Source organism: Rhopalosiphum padi, chromosome 1 (genome assembly GCF_020882245.1).
Source record: "Rhopalosiphum padi isolate XX-2018 chromosome 1, ASM2088224v1, whole genome shotgun sequence".
Classification (NCBI taxonomy): domain Eukaryota; kingdom Metazoa; phylum Arthropoda; class Insecta; order Hemiptera; family Aphididae; genus Rhopalosiphum; species Rhopalosiphum padi.
Genome location: NC_083597.1, coordinates 1269887 through 1291684, shown reverse-complemented (window position 1 = coordinate 1291684; position 21798 = coordinate 1269887). Strand labels below are relative to the sequence as shown.

The 21798-nt window shown below is 26.9% G+C and overlaps 2 protein-coding genes across 5 annotated transcripts; one reads left to right on the top strand and one right to left on the bottom strand.

Moving 5' to 3' along the window:
* The first annotated feature begins 4283 nt into the window (after positions 1–4283).
* Positions 4284–16433, top strand: LOC132930990 (TNF receptor-associated factor 4). The gene is made up of 7 exons (XM_060997150.1): positions 4284–4737; positions 14153–14254; positions 14387–14641; positions 14704–14931; positions 14999–15143; positions 15215–15489; positions 15878–16433. The coding sequence occupies exons 1-7, from the start codon at positions 4564–4566 to the stop codon at positions 16076–16078; spliced, it is 1380 nt and encodes a 459-aa protein (XP_060853133.1). The 5' UTR covers positions 4284–4563; the 3' UTR covers positions 16079–16433.
* Positions 15110–21555, bottom strand: LOC132930997 (U6 small nuclear RNA (adenine-(43)-N(6))-methyltransferase). Of its 4 annotated transcripts, none has more exons than XR_009662315.1 (8): positions 21078–21555; positions 20775–20991; positions 18623–18763; positions 18335–18560; positions 16836–17130; positions 16424–16772; positions 15862–15994; positions 15110–15529 (listed from the first exon to the last, which is right to left on the bottom strand). XR_009662315.1 is itself a non-coding variant. In XM_060997163.1 (7 exons), exons 1-6 carry the CDS (start codon positions 21180–21182, stop codon positions 16425–16427), a joined length of 1332 nt encoding a protein of 443 aa, XP_060853146.1. In that variant the 5' UTR covers positions 21183–21555; the 3' UTR covers positions 15657–15994; position 16424. The 4 variants fall into 4 exon arrangements, 1 of the variants encoding a protein (XP_060853146.1); XR_009662317.1 differs by having other exon boundaries at positions 15110–15391; XR_009662314.1 differs by having other exon boundaries at positions 15110–15370.
* Positions 21556–21798: the final 243 nt, after the last annotated feature.

Here is a 21798-nt window from a genome sequence, read left to right as displayed (position 1 = left end):
TATTTATACATAATCTATTAATGCCTATAAATTATGACTTACATTTTATTGATTATTTATACAACAATAATAATTTAAAATGTTAAATAGTTAATATTATTTATAGCCATATAGGTATATAGGTAATTATATTTATTTACGATATTTAATTTCGATTATTATACATTGGTTTTCTGTTTAACAGAAAACATAATGTATTAAATATTGATATTATAGTCTAACACTCAAAAATGTATGTATAACTATAGGTTAGGTAAACTATGTATAACTATAAACAATTATAATTATTTTATGTACAGCCATACTGACCATACTGCAGTTGGAATAGAAGATATTATTTTATGTCGCTTCTCTTCTTTAATCCTTTATAATATATTCATAATATATAGTAGTCTATTATCTTATAGCATGCAATGGAAAACAGCAGTTGCCATGTTTTTGACCTTGAATGCCCTTTATATTTTGTCCAAAACACAAAATATATCTATGTCCCCCTAATAATAATTCAGCTAATACATAACTTATATTAGGGATTTTTTTTTAATGTTTTCCGGTAATAATGTCAATAGTTCATTGAGAATGAAAAAAATGTAAATTAAAATATGTTAAAACTCGTATTAGTTGAATTCTTTTTATGGGCTAAGTATATACATTAGGGTACATTCTATATTCAAAACCGCGCATTAAACATCAAACATGATTAGATTATACACATGCTAGGGGTATATATATTATATATATTATATTTTACTTATGTGTTAGGTAATTTTCTTTCATGGTTACATTTTTATTATTCTACATGTTGTATTGTATAATTTATGTCAATTAATTATGTCGAATTATTAGATTCATTTATAAATTAGGTATAAAAACAGTAAACATAGTTATTAATTATTATGTATGTCAAATAATATAGGTTATTATTTTTATAATACAATCCACTTTTATATCAAAAAATATTAATGTAAATATTAAGATTTTTATGTATTGAGAAAAGAATTAAAATTGTTCTAGAATAAATTATAAAAATAAACAATCAATCACATGTTTCTTCAATAATAAAAAATGTTAATGTGATTTAAAAATTATAATTTAAAACCTTTTCTGTTGACTGTTGTATAAAATGATGAGTGTGTTTTTCTTTTAACAATTTAAATTTTAGCAACAATAAAAAACTCTTAGCATTGTTTATTTAAAAAGTCAAATGTCAAAATATATACCTATCAGCTAATTATTACTTAATTACTTGATAGTTAATGCCATTAATAACTGTAAAAATATACTTTTAAATTGTAACTATAAAATAATACTTAGAAACGTTTTAAGTTTTATCTCATACCTATATTAATTGTGTTTTGACTAAAGTTTAATTATATTTTAATTATTTGATATGAAAGAAGAATATTATAAGATAATATTAATATGTATACCTACTATATTATCTACATTACAAAAATAATGATATATACACAGACAAATATTTTAATAGGTATATGTTTGTGATCGTATAATAGTTTTGTTGTTCAAATATCAATGGTAAATATATTAATCTAAAGAAATAAAAATTATGAATGTAATGTAATTTCTGTATATTTTAATTGGAAAAAGCAAAAAAGAACATCGAACTTAATAGAAATTATCAGTTTTTTTAGTAATTTTAATTTGTAGGTATACATTGTTATATTGCTTAGTAAAAACTGTAACGAGCAATCTTCCATTTTAACCGGTCATTTTTAACACTACTATTTTTTGTATAATACATTTTTAATAAATAACTTAATATACCAATAGGTTTGCAAATTACAATTTAAATGGATATCTCTGTATTTCAAAACATACTTATTTTTACCAATATATGATTATCTATGATAAAAAAACACGTTGTTCGCGAAAATGCCCGACCTAATTATTTGATTGTCGCGTACACCGACGCTGCACGTTTCTAAAAAACTGGTAATTCGATCGAATTCGATACACCTAAAACGCGGCAAAACGCGTCGCGTCGCGTTAACGGAGTAAATGTTCGCTTAGAGAAAGTGCGACGACGACGTCGCAAAGTTGCAATTTAACGCGCGCGTGTTTTTTATACGTATAATGTTCCACTCTCTCGTAACGATTTTCGTCAGATTCCATTGATTCGTTTGTATACGTAACGTACCTACATAGAGATAGAACTTGGCATAAATATTATTTATTGAAGTATGGAATACCAAACCTACGATATCGTCGGGTTCAAACAAAAATAATATTAATAATTAAGTACTCAATACACTACAAAGTATTTCTAGCCTTGATATATCTTTATTTTATAATATACATTATACATCATATATATATATATATTCATCATACATTATTACATTATAATAAGCCAATTGAGTATCGCTAAAAAATTAATCTATGTACAGTAAAAAAAAAATAAATAGCAAATAACCATGTCAAACATGATTAAATTTTCCTAATCGTGAAAATACTATTATTAAAATTTTTGCCGTTTTATCGGGTGTGGAAAATAAAGCCATATAGGCATATAGGTATTGTAATATTATTATATTGATGTTTTTAACTAATAGGTTTATTGATTATACTTACATAGTTACATTTTTGTATTATATTATAACTAAAGAAAACTGACGGTCATTGATTATTTAATCTTATAAATTTCAACATCTAAAATAATTAATTAATTAATATAATGAAAACACCCTTGAATAAAATGTACAAATAAGATAAAATACAAAATCGGCTGCGTAGATAGACTAAACATAATAACCAATTCATTTCATCATACTTTTTAAGCACATAATAATCGACATTACTTATTAATTATTATATACATTATAATATTGCTATTAACTATTATTAGCAGCCAATGGTTAATGCAAATTAATCGTGCATATTATAAGTTATAACGATTGGTCGGTGTTTTTAGAGTTAACAAATAGTTTTTTGACCTATACATCAAAAGCTATTTTAAAAAAAACTAATTCAATTTTGTAATGTTAAAAAAAATGTCAAAAATGTTGATGTTAAAATTATTTGCACGAAAACTTCAATGGAAAAAACGGAATAGTCGCCCCTCATTCTACTGTATAGAAGCGGTTTCGAGTACGCCTTGTCAACGAGTAGGTCACTGTAATCCTGTAATGTATTAATTTGAATTCAATGATAAATCAATGCATACGATAAACAATTCTGAGCTGAGGTGATATCAGCCCTTATTTCTACGAATTCTTTACGTATTATTTATTTAGGTAGGTAGTTAAAATACCTATTACTTATTATATTAACTATTAATTAATTTTTCTATAAGTTAAAAGGTTAACCTTTAATTTTTATGAATTTTTTTGAATTGTGTAAAGTTTATAATAACATACGTAATAACGAAAAGTTTCAAAATCGCACAACACGATAAATATTCTTGAATTAGGTAAAACATAAAAACAAAAATTAATTATTTTTATTTTGCTTATGGAACTTAGTAAGCCAAAACATGTATATTTATTTATTATCTCTAGATAATAAAAGAATGTAAATTAAGGAAATTCAACCAGGGTATCAAAGAAATCCACGCTATAACACCAGAAGCAATTAAGTGGATAAGGGAACTGGACGTTCAACTGTAAACTATTCACGCTTCACTATATTATATTATACTCAATTATATCATATATGTTATACATCCTTGTAACCTTTCAATCTCAATTTATCTTAATTTTTGTTTATGTTTTATATTTAATATTTATTTATTTGTTTATTTTTTTTTTATTTTATTTATATATATTTGCTGTAACGTTGATTGGTTAAGCCATACGAATAAATAAATAAATCTCTAGATATTAATGATATTATGTATAACGCAAGTAAGGAATAACTTATTTTCAAAAAAAAGAATTATAACCATGAACTTATGATGAACATAGTAGTACATTTTTGAGTTAGAACTATTAAAATTGAAAATCATATACATTTTAACAACAAAATAATTTGGAAAATTAAAAAACGATTTTATAATGAAACCAATTCATCTTACTCAGAATTGAAAAATCGAAAAACATCATTTCCTGGCGGAAATTATCTGTCGTATCACAAGGAACCATTAAATCGTTAAAATAAAGCTCATTCGAGTTGAATTTAATTTTAGCATAGATTTAAACCAATCTTGATTCTCGATACCAGATCTGCGCAGCAAAATACAATAACAAACATTCTGGAACACGACACTGCAAGTCAGTGCACGTCCGCGGCCTCGGCGGGGGACCGCTGCCATCGCGGTGCACAGCTGTTGTCTGCGGGAGTACCGCTCACAACACCACCACTGACAAACACCGGCCCGTAGAGCACGGCAATCGCCACAATCGCCGTTCAGTTTTTACGTTTGGTCTTTACCATTCAGTCGCGTCACGTTAGCCGCACGCATTACACGTACTGTTCGTCCGCTCTCTCGCTCGCCATCTCACTGTTGTATTACGCGTATCGCTGCCGAAAACCTGTCTACCCGCGACATCGGTCGTCACTCGTCGTTTCGTTTAATACGTGGACATTATCCACACGTTTTCCGACATGGGCCGAAGCCTTGCACTGTGGACGAAGACTCTGAGCTTTCCATCCCGAAACTCGCCCAACAAGTCATCCAAGCACAGCATTACCACGTCCATTAACACGTCGTCATGCACCATTTTCGCGCCGGCCACAACGCCCACCAAAGATAGCCACACTCCCGCGTCTACACCAGATGTAAGTTTACCCACATCACAAATTTTTATATTTATGCTTTATCTAAATATCGTTAAAAATTTCATTCGATATTAAATTTATATTACTTCCCTTCTACTATTTAATTATTTAATAAGAAATGGCACTGATTATTGTTTATTCGTTTTATTGTATGTACATTTATATAAATTTTTTTATTTGTTTTTCGACTGAAATCTACGACAAAACCGTAGTCCACAAAATATATTACTTTTTTATATTATTATATGAAATTATAAAGAAATGGATAATTAATTTCCGTATTCTTGTATACTAATGGTAATATCATCTACTAATATTGTCCATTGTAAAATATTACATAATTCCGTAATTCGCTGAGAAATAAAAGAAAAAATGGTTAATAGTGGTTAACAATACATTTTGTAATTTTTTACCAATTTGGGGATCTAACATGGGTTCTACGATCTACGTATCAATTTTTTTTGTAACATTTAACTATTTAAGAATTATATCTATTAATAGTAGTGTAGTGTCTACGTGTATGGTATATAATGTAATTTTATTTTTTAAATTTTTATTTGTTTTTATACAATCGGTAAATATATATATTTGCAATAAGTATACGTTATGTATGGAGAATAGTAGACTGTTGATTTGATTGAAGAATCCATCCAGGGACTTTATAAGGTGTGAAGTGGTTTTTTTAATGTAATTATATTTGATAAAGAATTCACGCGTGTTCGATCCGAGATTAAGGCCTAAACCTAATTAAGTCTTGTACTAGTATATTGTGATCTATAATCGTAATTTCCTAGGTATATTAATATTGTTATCAAAATTAATTAACCCAGAAAAGTATAAAAATAAAATAGATAGGTACATTTTATTATATTGTATGATAATTTTTTTTTTAAATGTTTGTAATACGAGAGGTGCAGACTGCAGACTGCAGAGGTTTGGTAATCATTTTTCGAAGGTCTATTTAGAATATTTTAATATTGTATGTTGTTAATTCTGTGTATAGTCTGTATACCTATATGTAAAATTTAGGCAGAGTAAATGTAGTGAATATGCATAAAAATCGTAGGCGTTTATAAAATAAATAATTTAAAGAATATGAACCGAATAAGTACATAGAAATCCATTTTGTCATACTTACAAATTATCGTCGTTGTTCGTATAAAATTATGATTATGTAATATTTTTAATAGACTGTTTCAGACAAAATCTAATATCTAATATCTGGCCATCAGGACGTAATGTTTTCAAAAAAATTTAACAATATTTCATCTGAGAACTGGTTACTAACCTGCACAACAATCACTATCATATATAATAAATTAATAATAATATATCAGTACTACGTTAAATTTAACCTTTAAATAGGTACTTAATATATGCAAGTAAATACCATAAGGGGTGATTTCGGGTTACAACTGACACAAATATTATATAGGTAGCGTAATAATAATTGTAAGTTAGTTGTTTCGGATATCTTATACATTTAATCATAATATTTGCGTAAAACCGTATCAGTACAATAGAAGTTATACTATTCTGTATACGGTTTTGGACAAATACGGGTTTATGTAAAGATGAAAACATACCAAAATCCATATAGTAAATAATAACAATTAACAATTTAATATTGTAGTGCGCACGCTTAAGTTATATAATATACATATATGGCAGTATATGTGTATATATTATAATTTATAATTATACTACAGCCTACAGGCTACAAGTCAACGGCTATGGTATGATAATAATTATATTGTCCATTGTAGATATTACCATACAATTGTCGACCGTGTCATTTTGAAACTATTATTTCATTATTATACACAGAGGTATTGCGGGCAAATAGAGCTACCCATCATCAGAAATGAAAAATATTATTTAAAAAAATAATCGTTGGATTATTATCATATTATATAATAGCTAGAGACTACCTACTACACCAGTTGACCGTTCGCCTTTACATAATAATTGTTTACATTCGGGTGTAATGCAAGTATGTATAAAGTTGTTCGTAAACACTTTTTCGATCGTTGTCTGCGAAACACGTTATTGGGTTCCCACTGCCGCCGACCCAATAAGTTAAGAACCATAACCATAATAACCTGTGAAACTATATTTACAATTATGTTATCTCATTTGTATTTATGTTGATGTCAGATTAAAACTTATATAGGGACACACGGGGCAGGGGTTAAAACTTGCAGGTTACGGGCCCCCATCAATGGAAATATAAAAACTGCATTCCTGTTCTTATTTTAAATGAAATACTAAAATGTTACCTTTTTTTTTTACTTAATATAGTTTATTGACACTTACCTATTATTTTAACAATTACGTTATACATCACTTAGTATAATAAAGATGCAAACACTTAAACAAAATATATAGGTACTCGTATTTGTATATAATATTATCTATATCACATCTACATAAAATTATTATTTTCAATAAAATAATATAATTTAAAATGTTACATTTTGCATAAATATAAATTAACAATATTCAATTTGTACATTTATTTTTATTCATTAACTAAATAACACTTAGAGAAAGAAAACTAGGGAAATATCTTCATGTTGTTTACGGGCATAGGCCTTTTAAAGCTACAACTTCCTCTTAAATTTTCAACACGATGTACTCCCAATACTCCCAAATAGAATTAAGATTAATCATTAATATGTATAAAATTCTGGCTAATACCTCAAATATTGAAGCCTTATTTACTCAATAAAAAAAACTGAATTAATAAAAATATATTCTTTAATTTTAAAATAACTAAAACTAATGAGTACCTAACAAAGAACTAGCATTATAAGTGTTATATTTCCCGGTCAAGTATATATTTTAAAGATAGGTATAAATATATAATAGGTACTTATTTACAAATATTGGTATGATAATGGTATGTATCTACAGATATTGCCTAGTACCTATATTGTGCATAAATGTATTGATATGTTTTTTTTACCTTAGAGTGAAAATATCTGGAAAAAAAGATACAAGGGAAATTAATTGATAAAAATTGGAAATAATTGATAAATTTCATAAAACTAAGGGAGATATTGTAATATTAGTATTATATGATATATCTATATTGTGTTAGGATAATAAATCAAAATATATAACTAATATTACTAATATTAAATATAGTTTTAATTTTTTTTTTTTTAATATTCTGTATAAACTTTTTTGAATTTTTTACTTGGACAATTGTTTTTATCATTCATTGTATTCCTGTACTTTTTATCCTGAGATCTTCAATAATATTTTTATCGTTTAATAGTTCTAGTACAAAAAGTATAAATTATCACTTAATAAGCTTTTAATAAGTTGACAAAACTTAATGTGCCCTTCATAGTTCATATATGCGTGTCTCGCGTACGTGTCCCTCTTAATCCAGGCCTCATTAATGTATAGGTATTGAGAATTGAGATATGTGTAAAAGCAAGAAATACCTATGTCCTACCTTTAAAATATGTAAACATACATAAAGATGTTTGAATGTGTTGGATTTGTTGGGACAGTCAAGTGCAATAGACATACAGCGTTTCTCAAATGTTATTTACCTATACTATTACGTCTTAATATCATATAAATAGGTACGCATTGAAAATACACCCACTCATCAGATGACTTCCGACCGAATTTCGTACACTGTCTCCTTGTTTTTGTATGCGTAAAGCGCTACGCGTATATTATTATATATACTATTCAGTATTCATATTAAATTCTCGCCTCACATTATAATAATCGTATATGTATAAATTGCCTATGCAAGACACGCGCGCAGCACCAGTCACCACGGCCACAACAGGTGTAAACTATTAGTTTCCGTCTGGAGAGTCACGAATAGAGGAACCGTCGTAAATGCGATGTCCCGGCGACCCGACCTATAACTATATGGCTTTGGCGCGTATGCGCGGTTGAAAAATAAAATATTTTATAACTTATAATGTTATAATAATATATCAAATTGCCGGTGTCGATATTAAATACCGCCGAATAGGTCGAGTGTATAGTGAAATAGTGTATATTATAGAGTATATGCATATAAGTATAAAAAATTCCATTAAGGGGTCGAATGCTCATTTTTTATTCTACAGGATATCCGGTAATGAGTTTCACCCTTCGCCCTCACTAGTTTTTATCGCGTCTTTATCATAATATTATAACGACTGCGGCATCGTTCTAATATAAAATAAACATCGAAATAGATTTATAGTAGTTATAATAAAACTCATTAAGCGCCATTGTATAACCATCTCTCGGACTGCGAAGTATATAGTCCTATAGCTAACGGGTATTTTGGCATTTTGTACCTCGTTGAAAACAAGAGATAGTATAAATCATTGTACATATAAATATATATTATATATAATATATATTACCGGCTATTATGTATTATTGTAAACTCGCGCGCACACATAACCAACCGGTTGCCGCTATCCCGTCACAATGTTATTATTATATTCATCTTCGTGTACGTTCCATTTCTCCTGTGTAAATCATAAAAATCCTTATGCAATTTTAATGGCGACCTATTAATTCGAAAGTAATTACACGCGTGCAGTGTGTTTGCCCCGCCATCCGTTTGCGGTGTGGGTGATATATTTCTTTTTGTTTTGTATATTTAGGGTACAATAATATAATAATTAAATGCATGCAATACGTAAGTACCATATTGCACATTATTATTATACACGAGTTGGTATACTCGATGTTAGGAATCGGTAGTAGCACCTACATAATCTTTATATGGAACGAAGGTTTTGATTGAAATAACGAAAATTCAACACAACGCATCGTTTGAGATGTAGGTTAATTTGCGAGGACCTAGGTAATAATATATAATATTATTGTGAAAAACATCTCTAGTTATATACACTGACTAATGATCATAAGATTCATATACACCATTCTTAATTGCATTAACTATTTACAGAGGTCCGAAAAGAAACTGCTTACCAACAACGATGAATTAAAAAAGTAATTAAATAACTTTATTTGGCAATAGTTTTGGTAACTATTGTTCGGTTAGAACTCATATCTATACTTAGATTCAAGATTTGTGCAATTCTAAAGATTAGTTGGTGCATTATTTTAGTAAATATAATTAAATTATAACATTTTATATTATTGACATGCCAAATCGTATTGGTTACGTAAAATTTAGTATTTGCAGATACTGTTGTATTACTTGTATTAGTATGTTCCTAACATAACTAATAACTATAATAATAATTAAGTAAATGAATTTGAAAACAAAATAATACTTAGTTTGTTTATTTTATTGGTAAAAAAATATATAAAATTCTTTAGGCAGATCGCACAATTATTTTTATTATATTTGTTTTTTATTTTGGGTAGATACTTATTTAATAGTTAATTAGATATACTATTTATTACTGGATACTTATTTACTGTGTACCTACGTATAATATGTAATAAGTTCTTATTACAAATATATCTCATTCATCAATATTCTTAATATTAGGTAGGTACCTAGTCTTGGAATATTTAAGAATAATCAATAATTCATGTACGGCTGTGCGTCTATGCATATTATTTGAAAAGTTTACATTAATTAATTTATTGAATATGGTATTTATTTTATTAGGTACCTAGGTAGGTAGGTACCTACCTATTAGGTTACTCGTATCATAATTACTGAGTTGTGATAACTGTACTCTAAAATAGTATGTAGTAGGTACATTATAATATAGACACCTATTTATCCAAATTTTAAATTATGGCGAATTAAAGTGATAGATACAAAACAAATATAGTTGGCATAGTATCTTTAATAAATAATGTTTATTTTACTAGACACATAGTACTTAACTATATTAATTTACTAACAAATATCTTATTAAGTGTTATAATAAGATTAGGTATATTTGTGTATTTATTTATCTATGTAAAATAGGAGCATATCATATTATAGGTACTATATAATTACTAATACCAATACTACCTATATTAGGTAATAATAATATATATTTTATGTCATAAAATTAAAATTATTAATAATAATGTTTTTAAAGGTATAAAAAAATGTACTATTCTAGTATAGGCATCTACTTAAAATATTATTTGTAATAAATAATAATACATAAACATAAGTAAGATTCTTAGATCATATCATTTGATATTTTTTCAAACGTATTCATAAAAATGAGAAAATATTATTGTCTGACTCTCTTACGTCATTGACATTGTTATTTGTTAACATTATTATTTGATGAATGAGTTATTTTACATATGAAGAATATTGTATAGTCTTTTATTTTTCTTGTAATCCGAAACCGGCAGGAAAATGGAACAAGCTGAACGTGACCCTAACTAAGGGAGGATTCATTTAATCACAATTCGAAATCATCTGTCACAGATCCAACATATGTGTATGGGGAAAAATAATATGACCCTATTCGGCTGGGTGGGTACATAGACATTCCTTAATGGACATCTGTTCAAATATATTTATTCTGAACTAAATAATTCATAAATGTATTTGTGTGAGTACGTGTGACTTAAATGTTATCGGGAGGTCAGATAATTTGTGAAGCATTTTTTTCATAAATATAATTTATGTGCGTTATGCAATAATATTCTTAAAGGAAAATTCGATACGATTGTCATAGGAATGTTTAGGGCTGTCAAAATAACTCTGTTCTATTGCCGAGTAACTAATGATCTTCTTGAATTGTACTCGTATAATAGCATAAATAACGCTCAACATCAAGAATAATATCCTATCATGTAAATGTTTTCAACATTACACTTAAGTACTAGTTTTAAAATGATTTTTAAATTTAAATTTAAAAAAAACCATAACAAGACTGAAATACTTAATATATTATAATTCATAATATTATGTAAGTACCTATCTTTTAAATTACAAAGCGAAAATACTTATACTTTGGTTGTACAAAATACCCCGTGTTTTGCAAGAATAATTTTTGTAGTGGTTGATTTAAAAAAGGTTTTAATATTGCTTGTACATGGACAGTTCTCCAAAAATAATGTAATCATATTATATAGGTACTTAATCTACCGATCAGTTTTAGACTTCGGGCCTGCAGGAGGTCCATGTGGACGAACAGGTGCGTGTTTCAGCAACCGTAACTTCTCGTATATTAGTTGTATGTTATAATAATTTGACCAGAACTACGGGCCTCCCTTAAACTTCACCAAGCGTATATCCTTTGCCTCGAAACGCCTTTCATTATTATATTATTTTTGTGGCAGTAGGTATATATGCGCACAATAGGAATCACACCTGGTTTAGTTTATCTTAGTGCTCAGTCTTCCTTGACACGACGTTAAAAAATAACATTAAGTTATTACTATCTACTATATAATATCGATTTTATACATCATACACATATTAATAGTCTGGTTGAATTTTACATTAATTGAGTAGAATAGGTTGACCTCTGCCTTGTACGACTATACAATTTTGAATTTATACTCGTAATGCATTTTAAAACAGGAAGATAGGTACGCAAGTTCTGAAAAAAACTTAGACAAATTGTGATTAAACCACTTAAACCAAAAACAATAATAGGTTCGATATTTTATACGATTATGAGTGACGACATGTTAAACAACTACAGTGTACCGTAGGTATTTTACCTAATATAATATTGTGTATTGTAATATTACGATGGAAAGTATAAAGAAAAAAATCATTTACCTGCAATATAAAGGAATCGGGATACATTACCAGAAGCTGCCCGATATTTACTAGTAGGTATATCAAGAGTATACTATTAGAGGCGTAGTATATAAATTACTATACCATGAGAATCGGTACTAACTCGAAATGTACCTATCAAATCCACTGTTAAATAGTTTAATCGATTTCTGTGGTTTCTTTCCCTATGGTCGTCACTCGACCATAAACGAAGTTTTATAATTAGGTATCTGCTTACACTCGACATTTCGACTATATTAGGTATTGTACATATACAATATTTTTCCACTAGATATATTTTTTTAAATAGATTGTTTCTTCAGGTCCGTACTTAAATCTTATATGAAAAAAATATTGTTTATAGGTTCTATAAATTAATAATATATGTGATAAACATATGTTTCATTTAGGTACGTAATTTTTAAACCCAAGTGTGAAAGGAAAAACGTTGGATGATCTCTATTATTTGAGATATTACACACAATAGGTACACTACACAACACATTGAGGAAAGATATAATTTCAGCCTATTGTAAAACCTATATAAACGTATAAAATATTCTAAAACCCACATGTGTTGGTTCTGTCTTACTAACGCAACCATACTAAAATTTACGTTTAACAGTTCAAATTTTGTGTTTAGCTTAAATATTAGAGTGAAATGACCTATTATCAAACTTTAGAGTAAAAACATTACATTATCTGAGTTCTTTTGTCAATTTTTTACTGTATTTTAATTGTTAAGCAAATTATGAGTGTGTGTATTTTTACTATGTATTAAAAAAAACTCATAATTCATTTAAAATTAAAATCGACGAAAACACGGATAATGTTCTTACCTTTAAATTAGATAATAGGTCATTTCACTCTAATATTTAAGTTAAACTCACAAAATTGGAACTGCTGAACGTATATTTTAATATGGTATGCGTTAGTAAGACGGAAACGACATATGAGGATACGGCATCCTCTTAAATACGTTTTATTAAATATTTCGGCATATTTTTTTAAATTTTATAAAGATAGATAATATATTAATATATAACAATTTTTTAAATTAAAAAGTACAATACTTTAATCTTTTATTATCGAACAATCTAATAAGTGTACATATTATATTATATAAGACTTGCAAAGTTTAGGTTAAATTATTTTTTTAAAATGCACTTCTTACAAATTTAAAAATAATGACTAGTGAGCGGACATATAATTTAATAAATCCATTGAATTTGTGTAGGAAGCATAACCTTTTTTATTTATGGTTTCAATCATTAAATACAATATTTTAAGAATTGTTATACTATTGGAACTAATTTCAGATTGCAGATGAAGTAACTTATCAATTATCACACCTTAAATTATATAATAGTTTAAATAATAAGCTTTATATGCATATTATTATCATAAACTATAATTATATATTGTTGATCTCAACTGTACAATTTTAAATTTTAATATTTTACTTTTAGATTTTTACTTTAAGAATTTAAAATATAAAATTAAGTCATCCTTACATTACTACAATGTTAATTTCTATTTTGTGTATGTTTTTAAGCTTTATAAAAAAATATTAAACCATTTTGATAACTTGTTAATTTTATTTATTAACAGTATTTGCACATTTTCAGATTTAATTTTAATAGGATTTCTACAATATATAGAATTTTTTTTTTTTTTAAACAAATCGCAAAATTAAAAATAATACATTTTATATTTCAGGTATCAGATTGTGAAAAAGACAAGGATATAATGGGATCTGTTGTCTATTGCATTCACCATAAAGAAGGTTGTAAATGGAGTGATCAACTAAGGCGTCTAAAAGTAAGTATTCAATATAATATATTGTTATTACTGAGGTATAATAATTAGAAAAATTAAATTAATAAAAAAATATTGAATTTCTTTGTAAAAATATTATTTTAATTAATCAAAATATTAACATTATGTTAACAGGGACATTTGCAAACATGTAAATATGATGCGTTACCTTGCACAAACCACTGTGGAGCTCAAATTGCCAGAATTCTAATGGATGACCATGTGAGATACACATGTATTGAACGTGTTATCAAGTGTGAATACTGTAATGGTGAAATGAAAGGAGAAGCAGCTGGCGAAGAACATAGTAGAACATGTCCAGTAGAGCCAATTCATTGTGAAGCTAAATGTGGTGTTAAAATTCCAAGACGAATGTTAGCCAAACATAAGGTATACAATTTTAGAATTACAACATTTTAAATGGTTAATTATAAATACAAAATTTTACTCAGGTCACCGAATGTTCAAAAAGATTAGTACCCTGCCGTCATTGTGGACGGCAATTTGTAGCTGACACTATTAACTCACATACAACATCATGCCCACGTTTCCCTTTAACTTGTCCCAATCGATGTGAAATTGTCACTGTAGCACGTGAAGATTTAGAACATCACATTAAACATGCATGTCATTCGATGTTAACATCTTGTAGCTTCAAAGATGTCGGTTGTCGATTCAAGGTAAAATGTTAAAGATATAATTTGAGTACCTTTTAAAGTTTTAACTAACTTTCATATTTTGAACTAGAGTTTAAGAGGTAAGCAAATGGACACTCACATGGAAGAAGCAAGCCAACAACATTTAACATTAATGTGTTCAATGGTCACTAAACAACAACAACAAATTGTATCCATGAAAAAAGTGATAAATAACTTAGCTGTTAATCAGTCTGGTACATAACATTTTTTAAACAATACATTAAATTTAAATATCAATTGCTTATAAATATTTTATTACTTAAAGGTACGCTAATTTGGAAAATCAGCGATGTACTGGAAAAACTTGAAGAGGGTCGGCACAAATTATGTGGTGATGGTCTAGAACTCATTAGTTCGCCGTTCTATACCAGCCAATTTGGGTATAAGTTGCAAGCATCGGTGTTTTTGAATGGCAACGGATCTGGTGAAAACACACATGTATCTGTTTATATAAAAATACTGCCAGGTGAATTTGATGCTTTACTGAAATGGTCATTTTCACATTCTGTGTCTTTCACATTATTTGACCAAAGTGAGAAGGTGTGTATTGAAAAATATTGTATACATTTATGAAACTAACCTGCCATGAAATATATATTTGCACATTAGAGTTGGATGTACTAAGGACAAATAGCATAAATATAATAGAGATAACTAAAATAATAGTTAAAAATAGAACATCAAATATAATCAAAATACACCCAATATCAATTTTGATAACACTTTTCTATAATTAATATAAATATAATTTTCAGTCAATATAAACAATAACTTTTAAAATACTATATAATATAAATTAAAAAAAAAAAACATTGATAAGCAACTTGTATTTGCATTGTAATGTGCAAATATATTATTCTAGTGGTTATGTACAAATGTAAAATATATATAAATTACTAATATTTCAACTACCTTTGTCATTTTATAGCCATGTAACATAGTTGAAAGTTTTGTGCCTGATCCATCTTGGGAGAATTTTCAACGACCAAGCACGCAGCCAGATAGCCTTGGATTTGGTTTTCCTAAATTTGTGTCACACGAAACCCTATTAAAAAAAAGACAATTCATTAAAGATGATACAATATTTCTACGCATCAAAGTAGATCCTAGCAAAATAGTAGCAGTTTAAAAGTATTTTTAGTTTATATTTAGTATGATCTCGTAAAATGTATATAAAAAATAAGTGTTCATATTTAATTTAATTTTTTTTTTTTTTTGGTAGTATTTTATCACAATTGATAATGTATAAAATATGACTTGTTTGTGTTAATTCTTACATCAGTTAAATCAACTGATTAACTTTATTTCTTATTTTTTTTTCTTTTATTAAAGGAATGCTATACCAAATTAATTTTATATAATTATTTCATAATTATTATATTATACACTATACTATTTTGTTATTCACATTAAACCTATTTAATTTTAAGTATTTTGTAATTAAGTGTTTTTAAATAAATTATAAAAAACTTACATTATATAAATCTATTCTTAAAGAACTGAAAAACTTGATATGAATTGTCTCTATTGCCATACATGTGCAACATATCTATACAAATTGAATTGTCTGTTTTTCTTAGAACTACAGTAGCTGAAAATAATGGCTTTGCATTTACTGTAGTCTCTAAATGCTGATCAGCTTTTTCATCATCCAATTCAATGTGTAAGCAATTATCATTTGTTTTTTGACGTTTAATATCAGCTAATCTTTTTTCCATACGTCTCTTTCGTCTTTGATGAGTCCATGTATTTTTATATGCTTGAATGTCAGCTTGGTATAAGACATTTTCATCACTTTTTGATTTTAATGTCGCTATGGATAACTAAATAGAAATAAAATAGTATGTATGAAATTAAAATTATAAATATTATTAATAATGAATTACCTTAAGACTAGCTAGAAGTTCTGATAGTTTGGTTAGAGCAGTTGTAGAGTCATATGTTTCTGGAATTTTAAAAGACACGGGAGGTCTAAGTTGTTTTAACTTTTCCTTTTGAAACTCTTTATTAGGCAAAAAATCCTTTAATTTTATATCAGACTGAAATGTCCAAGCAATTCCCCAACGAGCATTCCGACCTTGATAGAAACCAGCTTCTGCAACTGTACATGCTCCAATAGCTTTCAGTTCATTTTTTAGAGGGTCTAATGATGCTTTATAACCAACCATTGTTGTATAAATACTAATAAAAATAAATAAAGTTATAATATAAATGTAATATATTTTTTTTAAACTATGGAAATTGTTGAGGATAAAATATTTTTATATCAATATTACACTAGATAACAAAATGTTTTTATCAAAAGAAAAATATCTTATATATTTTTATGTAATACAAATAGTTTCTATAATACATAATATTAATTGTGTATATTTGTATAATTAGAATATACTATATCACCATAACTTAACAAATAGGTAGGCATATTAACCACATCATATTACATATTATGAGATGTTCTCTAGACTTAGAATAAAAAAGAGATATTGAGCAGTTTAATTAGTACACATTATACATTATTCAATTTATATTTTTGAATGACAAAACAAAAATTAAAATTTAGCTGACATTCCTGTTTATCATCTAGTTTAGTTTGCAAACTTAGTAAAAGTTTCTCCAAAATATATGTTTTATTGCTATTTTTAGAGGAATTTAAAAACAAGATAAACATACCTATATAGGTTTAAACCATGTTTAAAATATCTCAATAATATTATTTCTCAAAATATAAATTATTTCAAAAACAAAGGAAACAATGTATTTTTATTGAAAAATAATATAAATTTTAATATTATGAACACTAAACACATCATATTTATCTGATTGTGTTAATGCCATATTCACACAATGCAGCATTGAGTAACAGAATACATTTTTAGCACACCTAAGGACTGATATGAATCAATCATTCAAGACATTTTAATGGAAAATATCCCTCAACTTGTTAGGTAACACCAATTCAAGCAGGTAATAAAATAAAAAAAATTACTGAATCAAACCTAATTAAATTTATAAACAATGAATTTCAATTTATTAAACCAAGCGCACCAGAAATTACATTAATTAAGAGTAGGAAATAAAATGTATTTAAAACGGTACCAACAAATATGTATACTTTGTAAAGAAACTGAGTACAACGACGGACATTGAATGTACATGCCACAATTTTTTTCATCAAATACTACATGAAATGTATTATTTGCTTTTGCATTAAACTAGAATTATATCAAAATATGTTCTATTCTTGGATAAAATTAAACAAATACACGGATATTTGTGATAGTAATTAATAGTTAGTAAGAATATTTTTACATCAAACAGATTTCCAAATAAAACTGATTTAATTATATATAAATAATCGTAAACAATACTAAGTTATTGTTACCTTATTGAATTTTGTAATATTTCACTTTCCTTGATCATTTTTTTTACAAAATCAACTTCTCCTCCTATTGTATACATTTCAGAAGTAATTCCTACTGAACTATCGGCTTCATCATCATCTGAATTTAAATTTGAATAACTATGAAAAGGTGGGTTACACATACAGAAGTCATAATGTTCATCTACTGCTACTGGCAATAATCTTTCCCATTCTGATACTTCAAGAACTGAAAAATAGAAAAATATAATTAAAAAACTTCATTGTACTACATTCTTGTTAAGTAATTACCTTGAATTAAATTTTGTAAATTATTTTTTTCCACATTTTTAATAGCATTTTTAACAGCTTCTTTATTGATATCAGTACCAACCATGGACCACTGAAATTGTTTAGCTGCTAATAATGGATAAATGCATGATGAGCCTGTACCTAAAAAAATTAAATAATTTTCAAACTGTTAGATATTAATAATCAATAACACAAAAGCTAAAAAATATACAAAGCTATCTAATACGAAAAATTAAGTACCTAAGTTTTTATTTTATATTAACAGTTTACATATTATGCGTCATTATAATCAACAAGAAAATTAAAACAAAATAAAAATTGTTAAACAACAATAATAATACTAAAATACAAGATGAGTTTCTACACGAGAATATGGGAGACCATTTTGTCTTGCCCTGTATTGTAATGTATCTAGAATCTAGATTACTTTTTTGTATTTTATATCTGTTTTAATTAATCTATATCTGTATCTTAGATATGAAATAAAGTTTTTCTCAATAAAGTATTTAAGATACAATTATAACTGTTGTAGAATGTCAGGGCCAGCGTGAGGGTAGGGCGACTCATGCAATCGTCTAGGGCACTATTTTCAGGGGGGTGTCGAAATTGCTTTTTATAATTTTCAGACTTTTGTCAGTAATATTTTTTTTTAAATATAAAATATCTACCTAAAACTTTGTACTAAAATATTGATAATTATTATTATGGTTATTTTGTTTAGCCATATATTAAAATAATATGAGAGCATAAGCGTACTAATGTAGAATATTTATTGTATATGTTGCTCTATAAATACAGTAAAATCCCGTAACAACAAACTCCAGCGGACTGACTTTTTTTTCGTTATAACGGAAATTTTGTTGTAACGAAAATTCGAATAAGCTTTTTATAAGCCCTGGTTTTCGGCAGGGGACTTCTATGATATTCATTATAACGGGAATTAACTGTATAATATAATATTATACAAACATTATATTTCGTCATAATATGTTATTTTTTTTCTAATTAAACGATATAACAAATTATGTACAAGTTAAGCATAATATTTCATTTTTCCGTATTTCTGTCCATGAACAATATTTTTTTCAGAGTATTGTGATCAGGGCTCGAGACTTATAGCACTTAAGATCAATAAAAAAGTGCTTAAAATATCATTATAAGCATTCAAAATAAGCATTTAAAAAACTTAAAATTAAGCAAAAATATGTAGCACTCTGCTACATTTTAAATCAATTCATAAAAATAAGCAAATGCTTTAAGTCTCGAGCCCTGATTATGATATGAAAAAGGCGCTAGTTGGCATTTTGACCTGGGGCGTCATTTAGCCTTGCGCCGGGCCTGTAGAATGTAAAACACTCAATGAAAACTTAATTGAATTAGACCATGTATAAATAGAATTCTGAAGATGATTTTTTTAATTATTTAGTTTTAGAGAATAATGATGATAATGCTATAAATAATGATTTAAGTCTTATAGACAAAAGATATATTTTTTTTCATATTTAAAATATTTTCATGTAAAAGTTCAATTTAAATTTCTTAAAATAGTGGTGGCTTAACTTTTTTTTATTGATTTGTTAATGTGATTTATGAGCTTATATTATAGCCGTCGTGATCATACAAAACAATTATTAATGATAATATACGATAATTTTAATTATAATATAACTAAATGTAGTTATAATAACAAAAACACTACGGTAGGCGATACAGGATCTCAAACCCGTTCTATAATCTATTCTATCGGCCATATATCCATATATCCAATTAACAACGTAAATGGCAATAAGCAATAAGAAACTAGGAAATATTTTTTAATATTTTAATTTTAGTATATTATTTGAAATATGAAGAATGTGTACTGTATTTTTAATTTTTTTTTTAACGTAAATGTAAAATATGAATACAAAAGTATTTTATTACAACATTGGTCTTGGTGAATATCTACCTATTTTCTTAGACTTGGGGGGTTTTAAATTAATGATTAATAATTAATTGATAAATCCTAATTTACCAAAATTTAAAATTAAATTTAATAATATAAACAGACATTTATATTTGTTTTGTATTTATTTATTAATCCATAAGCGCTTACTATAGTATTAACTATTATTACATTATTAAGTAAAATAGACTTAGTTTAGTTTATTACCTATATCTATTCCTTTGATTTTTTTTGTATTGTCGTAGTTCAAGTTAAACAGATCTTCAATCCACAATAAATAGTTTAGTCGTAATGGAATGGTAGGTATTAATCTACCTACTGGCAAATCAACATCTAAATCAAAGTCTTTCTTCAATAGTATAGTAGTCAATAATCTAAGACCTTCCTGATTTTTAAAATCGAAAACAATTTTTCCATTTAAACCCTGTAAAATTAATTGTTAGACAATACCAAATATTAAGGAAACAAAAATCATTAGAATTTATTAAAAAAAAACAACTGGGTACGTACAGTTGACGCATATTTATTGAACTCTGGATATTTAACCGACAACTCTTTGAAAGCGGGAGGTGTACGGTATATATTTCTCGGGTGCATGAACTGGTTATTCGGCATTGTCGATACACGATAAAACGGGTTTAAGAGGGAACGCGAAGTTCGGATTAATTTTAAGCCAATTTACAAAATATTATTATCGATCAACGAACGTCTTTTCACAATGTGGTCACGATAGATATTAAATAATAAATAATAATTACTTTTACTTTCCACTATCTACATATGATAATAATTAAAAAATACAAAATCACGGGTTGTCTCAAAACGGTCAAATCCGATATTAAAATTTAACGTTAACACTAGACATCAATCATCACTCATTAGTTATACACTAGACGCCCAAAATCTAAATATATGATACTAAAAAGTAAAAATCATAAATTCGCTCGCGCGGGCTGGTGTGTAAATAAAAAAAGTAAATACTAATACTAAATAATAAATATTTACGTTTATGTGTTATAAAGTAAAATTGTACGATTCCAAAGGCATTACAAGTCGGAATAAAATTTTCAAAAACAACCTCACTGACTATTATATAAATTAAATTTTGAAAATTATTTAATAATATTATATTGTTATAATGTATGGTTAAATATTTACATTTTTTTCAATCTATTATTAAATTTTTATTATAGTATATTATTATTAATTAAATCAATGTATCTGTTATACA

Coding starts and splice junctions, on each gene's coding strand:
- LOC132930997 (XM_060997163.1), bottom strand. CDS start 21,182: ATGCCGAATAACCAGTTCATGCACCCGAGAAATATATACCGTACACCT. Junction 18,561..18,622: donor TTTACAAAATTTAATTCAAG/GTAATTACTTAA, acceptor TCTATTTTTCAG/TTCTTGAAGTATCAGAATGG. Junction 16,773..16,835: donor AACTTCTAGCTAGTCTTAAG/GTAATTCATTAT, acceptor ATTTCTATTTAG/TTATCCATAGCGACATTAAA.
- LOC132930990 (XM_060997150.1), top strand. CDS start 4,564: ATGGGCCGAAGCCTTGCACTGTGGACGAAGACTCTGAGCTTTCCATCC. Junction 4,738..14,152: donor CTCCCGCGTCTACACCAGAT/GTAAGTTTACCC, acceptor TTTATATTTCAG/GTATCAGATTGTGAAAAAGA. Junction 14,932..14,998: donor ATGTCGGTTGTCGATTCAAG/GTAAAATGTTAA, acceptor ATTTTGAACTAG/AGTTTAAGAGGTAAGCAAAT.